The sequence below is a fragment of the Lacerta agilis genome, chromosome 17, assembly GCF_009819535.1.
Source record: "Lacerta agilis isolate rLacAgi1 chromosome 17, rLacAgi1.pri, whole genome shotgun sequence".
Lineage (NCBI taxonomy): Eukaryota > Metazoa > Chordata > Lepidosauria > Squamata > Lacertidae > Lacerta > Lacerta agilis.
In genome coordinates this window covers 24,250,994-24,267,843 of record NC_046328.1, presented here as the reverse complement: position 1 = coordinate 24,267,843, position 16,850 = coordinate 24,250,994, and the positions used below count along the sequence as shown (strand labels likewise).

The 16,850-nt window shown below is 45.7% G+C and overlaps 1 protein-coding gene across 2 annotated transcripts in view; it reads right to left on the bottom strand.

The window, feature by feature from the left end:
- The window catches only part of NECTIN4 (nectin cell adhesion molecule 4), an 80,930-nt gene that overhangs the window by 23,714 nt on the left and 40,366 nt on the right, over positions 1-16,850 (bottom strand). Inside the window, exon 1 of one of the 2 annotated variants that reach the window (XM_033135777.1) lies at positions 10,671-10,908. The exons of the other annotated variant lie outside the window; for it this stretch is intronic. Coding sequence (XP_032991668.1) covers positions 10,671-10,674 — 4 coding nt within the window. The 5' untranslated portion in view covers positions 10,675-10,908. Of the gene's footprint in view, positions 1-10,670; positions 10,909-16,850 lie in introns of those variants that run through there. 2 annotated transcript variants of the gene reach the window in all.

Here is a 16,850-nt window from a genome sequence, read left to right as displayed (position 1 = left end):
TGTTGAATTGAGAGGGAGGGGCCTGAGTGGGGGCCTTTTTCATAAATCAATGAACTTTTCAATTATTCCACAAAGGGTGTGTGACAACTTTGGCTGATGAGTTTTTGAAATTCCCAAACAGATACTTTTAAGGCACCCAGGGATAGAGTTGCTAGATTTCCAGGACTCATCTGTAGTCTCCCAAGTTTGCTTGGTTCCCCCCCCCTCGTGGCAAGTGGAGGGCTGGAATCTCCAGGTGGGCAAGAGTGCCTTTAAAAAAACCTGTTAAGATGACTATGTGTGCAGCTTGCAACCTTCAGCCTGGCAGGAGCCAGCTGCAAATTATGGCATAGACTCTTGGAGGGAAAGGGTCTGCCCTCCTTTGCGCACTCCTCCCCTCTCCCAATTAACTTCCGTCTCCAGGGCTCAGTGGTGGGAGGGAGCACAGAGGAAGAATCACCAGGGGCCAAATCTGTGACCTCACCAGGGACAGCACCCAGGTCTCAAGTTTGAGCCCTCAAATCTCAGGGTCTGGGATGCTCCTGCCCTGGCAACCCTATTCAGAAATGGCTTATTCCCACTTTTCTGTCACATACCTGTAATGAGTGAATTAGGGATCTTAAACCTTGTTGGCACTTGTGAGTACGAAACCAGGCACTGTAGTTACTTCAGATCACCCTTCACCAAATGTGGGGCCCTGCAGATGTTTTGAACCACAATTCCATCAGCCATAGCCAGCACAGCTGGAAGAGAATTCCAAAGCAACTGGAGGGCCCCTGGTTGGCGAAGGCTCCTTCGGATGAATTAATTCAGCGTACGAGGATATGGTCAGGTACACTGGATGTTGTAATGAACAAACATTTCTGAAGAAGCCAGTCATGCTCTGGTTTGACTTCCACATTTAGAATGAGGAAGAAAATGCGACATCCTCACTGTTTGAGTCCTAACATGTTGGTGCATCAGATAAAGACTTAAGTACCTGTCCAATGAGTAAGTGACCTTCCTCCACTGGCCCAGGAGCGTGTGAGCTGTGTCCTGCATGCACTGCACTGCTTGGCCAAGGGAGATTTGCTGATGTCATCATGCCATAACACACATCCCAAAGTCTCATCATAACGTCAGCTTGACTAAGACTGACACAGTCAGCGGCCCAGGGTCAACATCTTGACCAAACCCAAACCCTAACCGTGGAGCGGTTCAGGGCAGAAAATACTGAGGAGTCAAATGGCTCCCTAACAGAGTTAGTCAACAGTAAATGGATCGTGGAAGCAGCGTAGGAACGTTTAATAGAATCACAGACTCGTAGAGTTGGAAGGTACACCAAGAGTGATCCAGTCCTGCTCCCTGCAATGTAGGAATCACAGCTAGAGAATCCCTGACAGATGGTCATCCAACCTCTGCTTTAAAACCTCCAATGAAGGAGAGACTACCACCTTCCGAGGGAGTCTGTTCCACTGCCAAACAGCTCTTAGCACCAGAAAATTATTCCTAACGTTTCATCGGAATCTCCTTTCTTATCATTTGAATCTATTGCTCAGCTCCTCCCCTCTGGTGCAGCAGAAAACAAGCTTGCTCCATCTTCCATGTGACAACCCTTTAGATATTTGAAGATGACTATCATATCACCTCCCAGTCTTCTCTTCTCCAGGCTAAACATACCCAACTCCCTCAACCATTCCTTATAAGGCTTGGTTTCCAGACCTTTTATCATCCTGGTTGTCCTCTGCACACATTCAAGCTTGCCAATATCCTTCTTAAACTGTGGTGGACACAAGATTCCAAGTGGGACCTGACCAAGACAGAACAGAATGCAACTATGACTTCCTTTGATCTGGACACTATACTTCTGCTGATGCAGCCTCACTCGGGAAGGTTCCCAAGTCAGGCCAGTGGTTTGACCCAGGGCCGGATTTAGGTTTGATGAGGCCCTAAGCTACTGAAGGTAATGGGGCCCTTTATATGTCCAGCTGTCCTTTGTCAACAACAAATTGTTGCTGTTTTTTTGTGTTGAATATATGCTATATGGTAATTTATGGGCCTAATAGGTATCTCAAGCCATTTGCACGTAACAAAATATGTATTTTATCAAAGTAATTGTTGTACTTATCTTATATTTTGGAAATCCAGTTTTTTTCCTTTAATTTTTTGGGGGAACCCCAAGAGAGTGGGGCCCTAAGCTATAGCTTATACATGGGTAGGCAAACAAGGCCCGGGGGGCCGGGGCCGGCCCAATCGCCTTCTAAATCCAGCCCGCGGACGGTCCTGGAATCAGCATGTTTTTACATGAGTAGAATGTGTGCTTTTATTTAAAATGCATTTCTGGGTTATTTGTGGGGCATAGGAATTTGTTCGGTCCCACCCCCCAAAAAGTAGTCCAGCCCCCCACAAGGTCTGAGGAACAGTGGACTGTCCCCCTGCTGAAAAAGTTTGCTGACCCCTGGATACGTAAATCTGGCACTGCACCTACACCAGGAGTCATCAGCATGGTGCCCTCCAGATGTTCTGGACAACTGCCATAATCCATGATGGTTGGGCATGCTAGCTGCTGGGGCTTACAGGAATTGTAGTCCACAACATCTGGAGGGCACCATGTTGGCTACCTGTGACCTAGCCCACAATTTTATCTTCAGACTGGCAGAAGCCCTGCAAAGTGTCTCATTTGGGCCCCAGAAGAGCAGTGATGGAGAAGAAGCTATTTTTGAATAGCAAAAAAATTACACCAGAAATGGTCAGTCAGATCCAGACTGTGACTTGGGAAGTCACTATTCCTCAAACTTTTGATTAGGAATTAGAGGAATACTGCAACCAAATCATTTCCAGCCATTTTAAATTTGACAACAATGATCATTAGTGTATAACGTTGAGTACATTCCCCCAAATTCTTACTGGAACTTATTTAACAGGGGCTTTTACCCAATGACCTTTGATAATTGTAATGATACCAAAGTGGTGCTTGGTTCCATGAGCCTGGGGAAAAGGCAGCTGAATGGTTAGAAGTCATGAAAAGAAGATGGGAGCATCCTCAGGTGTACGAATGACACACCCAGTCAGTGCTAGTAACTGGTGACTATGCTGAACAGGATATGATGTCTTAAGACAAGGCCCACATCTTTTCCTGCACAAAAGGCAACACTGTTGTGCAATGTCAGAGCACATAGCTATACTGTTCCTCACCATTGTACAGAGGAGGAACATTTAAATTACCTATCTGCCAGCATAACCAGGAGGGCCAACATACAAAGCACTAGAAGCCAGACTAGTGAATGGAAAAGGTTAGTGGGTAGATCCCAAATCAGGGGTAGTCAACCTTTTTATACCTACCGCCCACTAATGCATCTTTCTTGAGGGTAAAATTTCCTTACCGCCCACCAGTTCTTGATGGAAGTAGGATTCAGCTTGTGCTGTAGAACCCCCTACCGCCCACCTAGAATCCTGAAACGCCCACTAGTGGGCGGTAGGGACCAGGTTGACAACCCCTGCCCCAAATGCATCTACCGTATTTTCCCGTGTATAAGACTAGGTTTCCCCCCCTTAAAAGTGTCAAAAATTAGAGGACGTCTTATACACGGATACATCTTCCCCCATTTTCTTAAATCTGAGTCTCCAAAAATAGGGGACATCTTATACATGGGGGCGTCTTATAGACAGAAAAATACGGTATTTCTAACCTGTATAGAGCCCCTGATCCCTTTGGCTATTTTTTTCAGGGGTTCCAGAGAACAAGTGTACATTCACTCAGAATTCCGTCTCATGGCCGTCTCCATCCCCCCCACGAGTGCAGAATGAGGGCAGGAATCATTGCCCTTTCTCTGAACTGACTTCATGATGATATCTCAGAACCAATCAGATTTGACTGCCTGATGATATCAGACAGACAGCTGAGAGTGTGTGTGAGAACCATGTCTTCATTACGTTTTGATTTCAAAATGACACCAGGTAGCCAGTCAGATTTGTCTACAAAAGGGCTGACATATTTCAAAAAGTAAAAACCCAAAAGTTGTTGAGCTTTCTTAGATACAAATCAAATAAAAAAAGCCTTCTTAGCTCCAGAAAATTGCACATTGCTTTGGGATAAGATACATTTTGAAATCATGCATTTTTAAAAACTGTAGACTGATGTGTAAATGAACACAAAACAGGCTTCTGAATGAACACATGTGAAAACATCACTAGAAATAAACTGATCTGTTCACCCCTGCCCTAATAAGATGGCAATCAAAATGAACGAGAAAACTGCGAGGAGGGGGAGGTTTTCCTGAAATTTTTCACACGCATCCCAGATCTCTCTTACTAACCAATAAAGTTCATTTGACTCAGCCCTAGGAGAGATTATATGGGAAACGCCTAAAACCATGTTAGCTCCAAGGTTCAGTAGCCATTTAAAACAGGGCTCAGCAATTTATTCCTGGCCTCAGACCACATTCCTTACAGCACTCCTTGAATCTGAATTTGAAATTGGTATTAATGAATTTGAATACACTGGCCATCACTGCAAGTTTCAGAAGGAACCCAACCCATTTATATGACATGTCCAAGGCACTTTATGTACACATCCTCCTAGGAATCTTGTCAACAACCTTGGATGGTAGTCCAGTATCACAATCCCCAGAAGCGGAATGGTGAGGGCCCTTGTTTAAGTCATGGCAGAGGTGAGATTCAAACTGAGAACTTCCTGATTCAGGATTCAGCAGCCTTTGCCAACCAGGCGACCTTCAGATGTGCTGGTTGGTGCCAAAGGGAGAACAAAACATCTGGAAGGCACCAGGTTGCTGAGGGACAGGGTTCGTCCAACAGTTTTTCCTCCATACTTTTATTCTACATCACTTTCAGTCCTGGTCAGCATTTAAAAACAAACAAACAAACAGAAAAAGGGTCTCAAAAGACATAATCAATTAAGGTTTTAAGCAGGTTACCTGTCAAGGACTGAAAGCGCTTTGAGTTTTTTCTATAATCAACTGCTGTATAAATTTAATGAAACAAACAAACAAACAAACAGTTATGATGTTCAGAGAAGTGCAAAATCTGTGTTCCCATCCACACATTCATCTGCGAAATGTGGATCAGGCCATTTCGGAAAGGGGTTCATGAAGGCTGAATCTCTCAAGATAGATCCTACCATAAAGGCTTTCAATGTTTAAAGCAGCCAACCTCAACCTGGGTCCCTCTATAGATACCTGGATAGCTAGCAGTCCATCTTGGCCATGCTGTTAGAAACTGCGGCCTAGATAGCTCAGTTGGTTAGAGCATGGTGCTGATAAACCCAAGGTTGCAGGTTTGATCCACATATGGGAAAGCTGCATATTCCTGCATTGCAAGGGGTTGGACTAGATGATCCCCAGGGTCCCTTCCAACTCTACAATTCCATGATCTATGATGGGAGCTGCAGTCAGAAAGTTCTGAAGGCAACATGGGCAAGCCTGTTCAAAATTCAGTATCAGAATCCTGAGACTTAAGAAAGAAAACCAAACCACATCCTTACAAGCTTCCAGAAAAGGAAAAAAGGAGAGGGAGGAACCACTGGGATGAATTAGTTAGCCAATATGACTTGGAGGAAGGATTTAATCCCAGTCTGAAAACACACTAATGAAATCTGGCTTTGGACATTCATGAATCTGAAATTTTGGTGAATGTTAAACGTTATATATAAAAAGCCCAGTCCATAAATCAAAACACGATGTTCAAATGCATTCCGATGAACGATACACTTAATTAAAGGCGTGCATGAGGCCCCATAACATGAAATTTGAAAATTAGGTCAAGCCGCAGCAAATTAGAATGAATATCTAGTTGGCAATCTGAAGAGCTTTCAATATGCAAATTCTCAATAAATTTTTCTTCTCTCGTAAAATGCAATATAGCACCACCTCATAGCAGCGAATTGCTTGAGGAGGGAGACAGGAGCGCTGGAACATCAACATCCAATTAAGACTGGTGGTGATGTTCCTGAGGGAGAGGGACACTTTAGGCACTGTGTATTGCAATGGTGTCTTGCCCCTGCAGGAGTCCTCTTGGCGCCAACTTTTGCACAAATAGCAGCCAATTCAAAGTGCCGGCTGTGGCTTAAAGTCCAAGCAGGTTTGGATAATTAAAACAAACAAACATCCCTGCAGGATAAGTCCAGACAGTCGCCTAGTCCAGGCCGGTTAGCTCAGTTGGTAGAGCATGAGACTCTTAATCCCAGGGCTGTGGGTTTGAGCCCCAAGTTGGGCGAAAGGTTCCTAGATGACCCATGTGGTCTCTTTCAACTGTACAATTCCATGACTCTATGATCCCAGCCAGGGCCAATTATTTGGCTCCAGTAAAAAAAAAAAAACCTCTGTGGGGCATTAAGGCACAACAGTCCTTTTAAACTGTGGAACTCCCCCCCCCCCAAGCAGTGATGGCTACCAGCTTGGGTGCCTTTAAAAGAGGATCAGGGAAATTCATGGGAGGTGCTACTAGCCAGGTTAGCTATTCTCTGCCTCCGTGGTCCGAGGCAGCAATGCTTCTGAATACCAGTTGCTGGAAACTGCAGGAAGGGAGGGTCCTCTTGCACTCGGGTTGCCCTCGCGGCTGTGGGTAGGCCCGGCGGGCCGCGGAATATTGGGGGGCATCAAGTTAGGGAAGGCTGCGATACCTGCGAGATCACCTTACCCCATATGTGTCCTCTCAGCCGCTTTGCTCTTCAGAACTGGGACTGTTACAGGTGGTGTCATCTGGGGTTGGGGACCAAGAGGCCCAGGCCCCCCAAAATTTTCAAGCGAGGTGCCGGGACCCCTCAATATTCTGAGACCTGTTGGGCTTGCCAGCAGATGCGACGGCCATGTTGAGCCTCCTCCCGCCTCTTCCCATTTGTGAGAAAAGGCATTTTTTCATGTGGCAGAACCCATACTTTGGAACTCCCTGACTACTGATATCAGGTAGGCACCTTCACAGTACTCTTTTCGGCGTCTGCTAAAAACATTTTTGTTTAGACACAACATGTATGGAACATTGGTCTGTGTCTTAATCTGTTTTTAGTTTATCACCGATTTTAACTTTTACTTGAACGTTTTTGAATAGTTGTTTTTAACTGTTTTGGCAATGATTTTTTGTTGTTTTTCTCTCTTTGAGGCTTGTTGCAATCAAGCGGCGTGTGCATTTTATTGGGGGGGGGGAGGACACAGGGGTTTATCTTTCACTCTCCCCCTGTAGCGAACGTCAAATGGGAGATTCTGATCAGGAAAAAATGGTGTGAGGGGGATGGGTCGCCCTGTCCCCCGGTGCTTATGATTGATTGATTGATTGATTGATTGTCACATTTATATCCCGCCGTTCCTCTAAGGAGCTCAAGGTAGTGTACATGGTTCTCCTCCATTTTTATCCTCCCAACAACCCTGTGAGGTAGATTAGGCTGAGAGTGACAGTGAGCTTCATGGCCAAGTGGGCGATTTGAACCCTGGTTTCCCATGTCATAGTCTGGTACTCCAACCACTACACCACACTGTTGTTCCCGATCCGATCCACTGCCCCACTGCTTTAATCAAAGAATACGCCACCACAAGACAAGGCAATGACAGACTTTTCATGCCGTGTCTAATTTAGCCCTCACATCCTTAATTGTCCGTGATTATGTACATGTCACTGCGTGCCCTGACAACCCTGCCTCCCTCCTCTCGCCTCTCCCTTCCCTCCTGTGACTGTCTAGCCACACTGTCAAAATTTTGCATTGTATGGTCCCCAGGGCAGAGACCTGTTTCGAAGTTTCGTGTGGCTGCAAAGCACCAGGCCACATGTGTGGATGACACAAAAAAAGAAGCCACGTTAGCTGTCAAAGGCAAAGGCAGCTATTTGCTGCCCTGGTCGACACCTGCTCAGGAGGGATCACGGCATTCAAACTTGGGTCTCACCGAGGATGTTTTCCTTAAATTAAAAAAAAAAAAATCCTCCATCAAAGCATCTGGATTCTGGCACTTTTTGGCTTCTGGGAGAGGAGCCCTCCCTTGTGCGTGACTGCAGGTGTTACAAAAAAGAACCTTTCCAGCCGGTTCCCTTCTCGCCTGCCGCCGTCCCATCGCCCAGAGGTGTCTCTCCACCAAACCCAAGTGATATATATATATATATATATATATATATATATATATATATATGGCCTCCAAATGAGAAAAAAGGTGCTCCTGAAACTCACCTCTGAGTGGGAGTTACGTGAGAAAGGAAGGCACCCAACCAGCCGAACCAGATTTCTCCAGGGTCATTTCCCTTGAACCCTTAATCCCACCCACCCCCCCGCCAGCTGGGCTCCCTCCCTCCCTGCTCAGCAACAGTCTTGCCAAACCTGCTCTCCGTGGGGAGACACAGCCAAGGAGAGCGGAGCATGCGCCGAGAAGGCGGGGAAGGCCAAGAAGTATCCTGTCGCGCATGACTCACAATGTGCTCATGCATTTCTGGGGCCTGCTGGAAAGGTCAGTAGGGATGCTTTTTGAAACAGTAATAGTAATAGTAATAGTATTTATTAGTAATTATATAGTAATTGTTATTATTATTATTATTTGCAGCTGCAGTTCAAGAGGCTGGCCAATTCCATTCACAGAAACCACACGAGTCACTCCCTACCCCCAGCTACATTCTTTCTGTGTAATTTCTCCAAGATCGATTTATATAAAGGCAGGTTTCCTTGGATTCATTCTGCTGTCCTGGGACATGAAGGGTGTGTGTAAAGCAACGTTAGGACCCACTTGCTGATCTCTGGGTGATTTTAAGCAAACTAGCCAGGCTTTCTGACTCCTGACTGGTGAACAGCAGCAGCAGCAGCAGCAGCAGCACCAAAGGGGCTATGGATCCACAGACAGGTTTACATATCCAGAACTGTGTTGTTTTCTCTGACAGGGGGCAGGGGGTCTCAGGAAACAAAAAGGGCCTTTCTCATTACATGAGGTCACCTGGAGGTGCCACGGATTGTACCAGGCCTTGTGTCACTAATTCTGGATGAAAAAACCAGGGGGGGGGGGTGTTCCCATAGTGTGGCCCAGAGGCAATGGTGTTGTGGTGGTTACTGTGCAGGACTACTAGGACTTCGGAGAGACCAGGGTTCAAATCTTCACTCGTCCATGAAACTCACCAGGTGACCTTGGGAGTGCCACTTGCCTCTCAAATGCTCTACCACTAAACTTCTGCCCTTACAAATCTATCACAGGAAACCCATCGCCGCTCAGCACACATTTATCATAACCATTGCGTTGGGTGTCATTTCATGACCCTATTAAATTTTTATTAATTGATCTTTCAATTAGTGCTAAAAGATTTTCAGAACAACGTATTGCTATGCATTTTTGTTGGTGCCAGAGTTTCTGGGTGTCAGACACCTATAATTCTGGATTTAGTAAGTGTTGGGAGTGTAATCAATGCTTGGAGTATTAAGATGGGCTGCCAAACACTGGATTTAGCAGTGCCAAAATACAGGCGAAACAAGTTTTTCCATGCTCAGGAAATCGCTTGAGAGATGGGTCACCATCAGCAGAGAACAAAGACAGGGAGGTGGGCCATCGGCAGAAAAGAGACTCTGTGTCAGCCAGCAAAGGAGGGGAGCCCCTCCCTGAGCTCTGAGATCCTTAGTCAGAAGACAATGCCAGAGTTTTCATTAGGAGGAAGTTTTTAGGATTTTGATTGGCTGTGGTGTGATCGAGGTGAAAAGGTGCCATGGGTGGAGTCTGTTTGGATCCAAAGGTACAGCTATGGCAGAAGCAAGACTCGCTTGGTGTGTAATGCTCTGAACCCCTCCGTTGCTGACTCTGTTGTATATATGTGTAACTAAACCATATATCATAAAGACACCACAGACTCTGCTATGCCTCATTACCAAAAGAAACACGAACCAATGGGTAAGGGCTTGGACCTCTGGAATATCAAACCGCTTGAAGATTGGGGTGGCATGTAACAATATTTATTCATGAAAGAGAGATATAGCACCATAAACAACATAATGCTATAATATTATCATTGAAAAAAACACAAAACTTTCCAGTCATTGCCATTTACCATGCTGGTAAAACAGCAGTGAGTCAAAGAGCTTCTAAAAATCACTTCTAAAAAAAAGTGAGACAATCATGGTATCTTAACACTATACCTCTCTTTCATTTTTTTTCTCTTTTAATTCAGCGGTGTTTTAGAGCTAATTAAAATACTGATTTTTAAAAAAAATAAAAAGTCATAAAATAGTACCCACTGCAAGGGTTATAGCGGCTGCGCCCTAAGTTTCAAAAGCCCCGTCCACCGCAGTTCTACCCCGCCCACTACAGTGGTCACCACAGAGCAGGATCCAAACATCATATGTGTTTGCAATTCTGCTTGCAGCTTAGAACAGAAGAGCCACAGGATCCGCCTAGCTGGAAGCAGGCCACAATCTCTCCCAGAACCACTCAATATCAGCGGAACAATTCTGACCTAGCTTACAAGGTTGTCGTAGGGATTGCAGTATAATGCAGGGAAAGCTGAGTGCTTTGATGCACTCTCTAAATGCTCAGAATTCCTGGGTTAGGTGCAGTTTCGCTTGCATTGCAAGACTTCCCTCTCCCCTCCCTGCAGTGTCTCACAAGAAGCCCCCCAAATTTGTTTGGGGGGAGGGGGTTCCCAACATTCTGAGGGGGCAGGGGGCAGGAGGAGGAGGAGAGGGAAGACCTGCTACATGAGCAGAAATATGTTCCAGCTTGGAAACAGCAGCGCTGGATACGACTCACCCATTTTGCTGACGCTACAGCTTTTTATGATCCTGCCTCCAGCACAGTTACCCTGCCCAGAAGTTTGCACAGTTATCGCACGGTGACAGACTGGGATTTGCAGCTGTGGCAGCAGGTCAGTGGAAGTCACTTCCAAAAAGAGAATGAAAGGAAGATCACTCTGCAAATTTTTCTATCGAGCCAGCTGTGGCCCTTTTCAGAGGTGCCCCTTTGGCACACAACAGTAGCACCCCGAGGCATGTCCTAGCGGCCCTTTAGGAGGGCGACTCTCACGAGCCCTTTGACAGTCACAGAGGTGTGCAGCGAGCAGGAAGATTTTGGGACGCAGCTCAGACTCCTGCTGTCTGCTCAGCAGTTTTGTGTCGACAGAGTCTGAGATTGCACCAGCTTAGTCAGAGCAAAAGACTGGCCCATTGGTTGCATGGCTGGCAACCAATCTCTCTCTCTCTCTCTCTCTCTCTCTCTCTCTCTCACACACACACACACACACACACACACCCCTCTGTTGCATTTGGCGTCAGGCAGACCTGCCCTCTCTGCCCTGCAGGAGAAGAGTCATTCACAATGCCACCCCCCCCCCCACAACACTGTAGGAAGATTCAAGACAAATCAAAGAAAGGACTTCTTCAAGCAGCACGTGGTTAAACTATGGAACTACCTCATGCAGGAGGCAGCAATGGACACCAAACTAGATGACTTTAAAAGAGGATGGGACAAATTCATGGCAGAGAGGGCTATCAATGGTTACTAGCCAGGATGGCTCTGCTCTGCCCCCACAGTCGGAAGCAGCAATCCTGAATAACAGTTGTCACAGGATGCCATAGGGCTAGAGAACTCTTGTGCATGTGCCCAGAGGAGTCTGGTCAGCCACTGTGAGAACAGGATGTTGGACTGGATGTTGTTATGCTGTGACACTACTTCTCTATATGCAGAAAAATCCATGCATATTAAAAACAACAGCAGGCATGCCAGGGAGTTGGGTTCTAAGCCCTAACCTGGTGTGTGCACATTTCTCCAGGAGGGCATAATGAGGACACAAAAGGGTCGAGGAAAGCCGCTGCCATCACCACAAGCCCCTCGCTTCATTTCCTCTAGTGAGTCACAAAAACCGGCTTTCTCTCTGCTTCGTTTTCTCCTGCTCCAGGTGGCCGCCGCTACCGCCAAGGTTTTACCGGCTGGGGAAGCTGCACCCGGAGCCAAGGGTGTGCCCAGCCTTGCAATGAGAAGCCACAGCGGCTTTGGGGTTTCATACGTTGCTTATTTCCTTGCTGTTGCAAACCCAGCCTCTCGCTGGGGCTGTGTCCCTTGCTCCGAGGGCTGTTGCTGCAGCGACGATGGCCGTAAACAGAACAACAGGCCCAGTTCCCTGCTGTCACCCTGTCACTGTGACAAGGAGCGAAACAGGAAAGCCTGGGCGAACAGGGAGGCCGGGATGCTGCTGTCCCAAACCCAGGAGCTACCCACAGCCGCACAAGTCAAGGGAGCAGCAGGCAACATTATCTGTTTAACAAGCTCAAACTGTCCTTGTTTCCCAGGCATAGCTTGTATTTTCGGTTTCGTGTCCCTGGTAAATCGCCCTCCCTAGCTGCATTCACATGGCAGTTTATTCTACAGTGGTACTTTGGTTCTCAGACTTAATCCGTTCCAGAAGTCCGTTCCAAAACCAAAGCGTTCCAAAACCAAGGCACGCTTTCCCATAGAAAGTCATGCAAAATGGATTAATCCGTTCCAGACTTTTAAAAACAACCCCTAAAACATCAATTTAACATGAATTTTACTATCTAACATGACCATTGATCCATAAAATGAAAGCAATAAACAATATACTGCAGTCACACAATCAATCAATCAATCAATCAATCAGTAACTGAACTGGGTTCCCCACAGTCACAAAAACAAAACAAAAAGAGCCGCAAAAACAAAAATAAATAGCAAAAACAGACAGTCCTCAGCGTAACACTCAAATTGTCAGCATAACACTCAAAATGGAAGCGTAACACGCAAAACAGAGCACATTCGGCTTCCGAAAAAAAGTTCTCAAACCAGAACACTTACTTCCGGGTTTGCAGTCTTTGGGTTCCAAGTTGTTTGAGTACCAAGGTGTTTGAGAACCAAGGTACCACTATATTTCCCTAACTGTTCATTTCTGTGTTATAGCTGAGGTTTCACACAATGCAAAAGCCATTTCCAGAAAACGAATGGAACACAGTGCATGTTTAGTGTTCATTTCCGTGTTCTTTGATTCCGGGGGGGTGGGATCCATTTGCAGTCCCCTGAACCCAGAAAACTGCAAGAGTAAACTGACAAAATTTGGAGTGGTCATGCTAGCATGCAGTTCTTTCCTGCCATTTTCATGGGGGAACAGAAGCAGGCATGTGCAGACAGAGTGTAGCGACGTTGTCCAATGACGTGTGTCACTGTGTCACTTTGTGTTCACATTGTGTGAATTAAATTTAACGCGGCATTCCGCTATATCCATCAAATAGGCACAATCCCATAAAGCAACAGGTGGTGTTGTGTGAAAGGAACACTAGAAAACGGGGTGGAAGCACTGGCATTATAATCAGGAAAAACAAATGCAATATTCTCCACTTCTAAATGCGCCCCCTGCTTTGTCCCTGGGGATCCATTTGGTGGGATGTCTTAGCACTTTTTAGTATGAGTTGCCAGGGTTCAGGGTATCTAGAAGGAAAATCTCTAAGCAGCAGAAGGGTTTCACTTTGCCTCTAGCACATACATGCTTCAATGCACTACAATGCACACACATAAGAACGTAAGACTAGCCCTGCTGGATCAGGCCGATGGTCCATCTAATCCGGCCTCCTGTTCTCACACTGGCCAGCCAGATGTCTCTACCTGCAAGCAGGATTTGTGTAATGCTCTTTTAAAGGCATCTAAGTTGGTGGTCATCACTGCCTCCTGCAGGAGTGAATTCTACAGTTTTAACTATGTTCTGAACTGTTGTTGTTGTTGTTGTTTATTGAATTTGTATACCACCCTTTATCCGCAAATCTCAGGGCAGCTCACAGCTGTTGATAACCAATTATATTTGTAAAACTAACCTTTAACAGAAAGAAGCAAGACCCTCTTGGCTTTAAGCAGTAAAATCTGTTTATTTACAAATGTCGAGGTTTAGCTGGTGGGAAGCAAGTCAACAGCCAAGCAGTTATGAGCCCCAAGGCAGCTTCAGTCTAGCATCCTTGTATCCTAGAAGTTACTTCTGGAATGCAAAAAGCTCTTCGTGACAGCAACGGGTCCATGTTCAAGACTACAAAATTCTAGTGGCCTTGATGAAGCAGCCACCAGGGATCGATGACCATGAGCCAGAGGTGTCTACCCTCAAGGGCCAGGCTATCAAAAGACTAAGCCGGGGTGAAAGGGGCTGCAACTTCCCAAAAGTAAGAGCATATTTCTCGTCATGTTCAAGGGTAGAATGTGCCAATCCTACACAGCACTGAAAAAGGAATTTAGCCCACTTCCTATGTTCTGCTCTTTACAAAGTTAAAAAAAAAGTCACTCTCTCACACACACCTCAATTGGGACATCTGGTTGGTCACTGTGACAACAGGATACTGCACCAGATGGGCCTTTGGCCAGATCCAGCAGCCACTCTTATGTTCTTATGCTTGCTGCAGGCGTTCTCCAAAACTTTGATCAGCACTTGATGATACGTGATTTCAATATTGGATGCATGACATCTGATTCCCCCACCCACAACTGAATATTCAGCATGCAGTGGTATTTAGCACTTCACAGAGACTTGCAAGGTTACACATAATTTCATAGCATAGATAGTGGCTACATAATAACAGTGGGTTTCGGGAATGCTTTCTATTTGCCATTGAACTGCTACAGGTTGCAAAGGATTCTGGGGAATGTCCTATGATGAGTACTCCGCTCACATCAGACAGACAAAAAAATAGTAGAGTCATACACCCTCACAGTTATTGTTGACACCTCCAGACTAAAACTGAACTGGATTTCCACTCTTGACTTTTGCAAAGAACCTAGGTTTTTCACCATAGGGATGCCCAGGGAAAGAGTTATCCAACTCTGCATCCATATAAAATCACTGGTCATTGTATTTCATAACACATAACACTATACTCTGAAACACTATGGTTCACGTGGGGCAGTGCTGGGTCTCACCATCACAGAGAGTGGAATAGACACAATATGCCGTGTTGCACATTTTAGATAAAATAAACAGTGACGATCAAGCACACTTTCAGCTGCTTTTTTCATTAAGGAAGCCCTGCTTAGCTTTCAACTGATTCCCTAAAGTCTACAGCACATTAAAGTTGACAGGATCTAAAGGACCCCTGGATGGTTAAGTCCAATCAAAAGCGACTATGGGGCTGTGGCACTCATCTCGCTTTCAGGTCGAGGGAGCCGGCGTTTGTCCAGTCAGCTTTCCAGGTCATGTGGCCAGCATGACTAAACCGCTTCTGGTGCAACAGAACACCGTGACGGAAACCAGAGCGCACAGAAACACCGTTTACCTTCCCACCACAGCAATACCTATTTATCTACTTGCACTGGTGTGCTTTCAAAGTGCTAGTTGGCAGGAGCTAGGACAGAGCAACGGGAGCTCACCCCGTCACAGGGATTTGAACCACCGACCTTCCGATCGGCAAGCCCAAGAGGTTCGGTGGTTTAGACTACAGTGCCACCCACATCCCATATGACAGGATCTATTGTCAGTATACACCACATCATTAGATAGCATCTGATCATAAACAGAGAAGTTAATAGCAATTGATAAATAACACAAATTGGTCACTAAGCTCTAACGGTTAAATGCCCATCATTTTTTCATAATGGAAGGTTGCCAAAATAAAATAAAACAAATCAAGGCGAGACCAAGAATTTTAAAAACTGCATACTGAAAAGGTATTAAAAAATCTGCACAGCGGAACTGAGAAATCTATCATATCTCCAAATATTTGTTTTGGCATTGGCGACTGCATCGGGAGCCTGCTGTTTAAATTGGAATTTACACACCTCTTCTGAATGAGGTTTGATAAGAGTACTCTAACCTAGCAGTTGCTAACAGGTGCGAGAGTTTTGCTGGAAGACACTTATCCACATCAGATGCAAGCATCAGCTCCTTTGGTCACAGTGAAGCGGGTATGCAGTTCCACAGGTGCAGCCAGCATAGTGCCCGACTAGGACCTGGGAGACAAGGGTTGGAATCCCCACTCAGTTTTGAAGCTCACTGGGTGACCTTGGGCTAGTCATGGTCTCTCAGCCAAACCTACATCACAGGATTGTTGTGAGCATAAAATGCAGAGAAGGAGAAGTCTGTAGGCCACCTTGAGCTCATTGGAGGAAAAGGTAGGATATAAATCTAAGAAAAGATTAGCTTGGAAAGATTAGAGAAACACTTGGAGCTCCAGGTGGCAAATGATGGTTTCATCAGTCCCTAATTTGGGTCTGGAAAGGAAGAAGGAAGTTCATGGGCTCTGCATTCCAAAGCCACCAACTTACAAATCGCCAGATCTAGTTGTTTCTGAAAACTTATGCCATGAACACATCGATGCATCACTTGCGGCAAATTATGACTCAACCAAGTTCCAAAAATAAACAAAACAATTTGATATGCAATTTTAAAGAAGAAACAAAAGACACAAATAGTGACACTGAATGAATTCCATGTTAATTTGAAGATGACTACAGCTTGTTTGCTCAGATGGCATTATATAGCTCTTCCTGTAATTTAACCACTTAATTGCTTACAAGATTTTGATGGGGCATGGCGTGAGCACACATATGCTTGCATAAGAACATAAGATGAGGCCAACGGGGCCCATCTAGTCCAGCATCCTGTTCTCACTGGACACCTGTAGGGAATTTGCAAGCAGCCTCTGAGCACAAGAACACTCTCCCTTCTTGCTGTTTCCAGCAACTGGTATTCAGAAGCATTGTCGCCTCCAGCTGTAAAGACAGAGCGTAGCCATCATGGCTAGAAGCCATCAACAGTCCTCTCTTCCATGAATTTGTCTAACTGTGCCTCTGACCATGGAGACGCAGCACAGGCATCCTGGCTAGTAGCCACTGATAACCTTAACCTCCCTGAATTTGTCTAATCCATGTGTGTTTAGGTAAGCCACATCCTGAACACCTGAATAGGGTTTACATTCCATTAAATTCAGCAGGATTGATTTCTGAGTAGGCTTA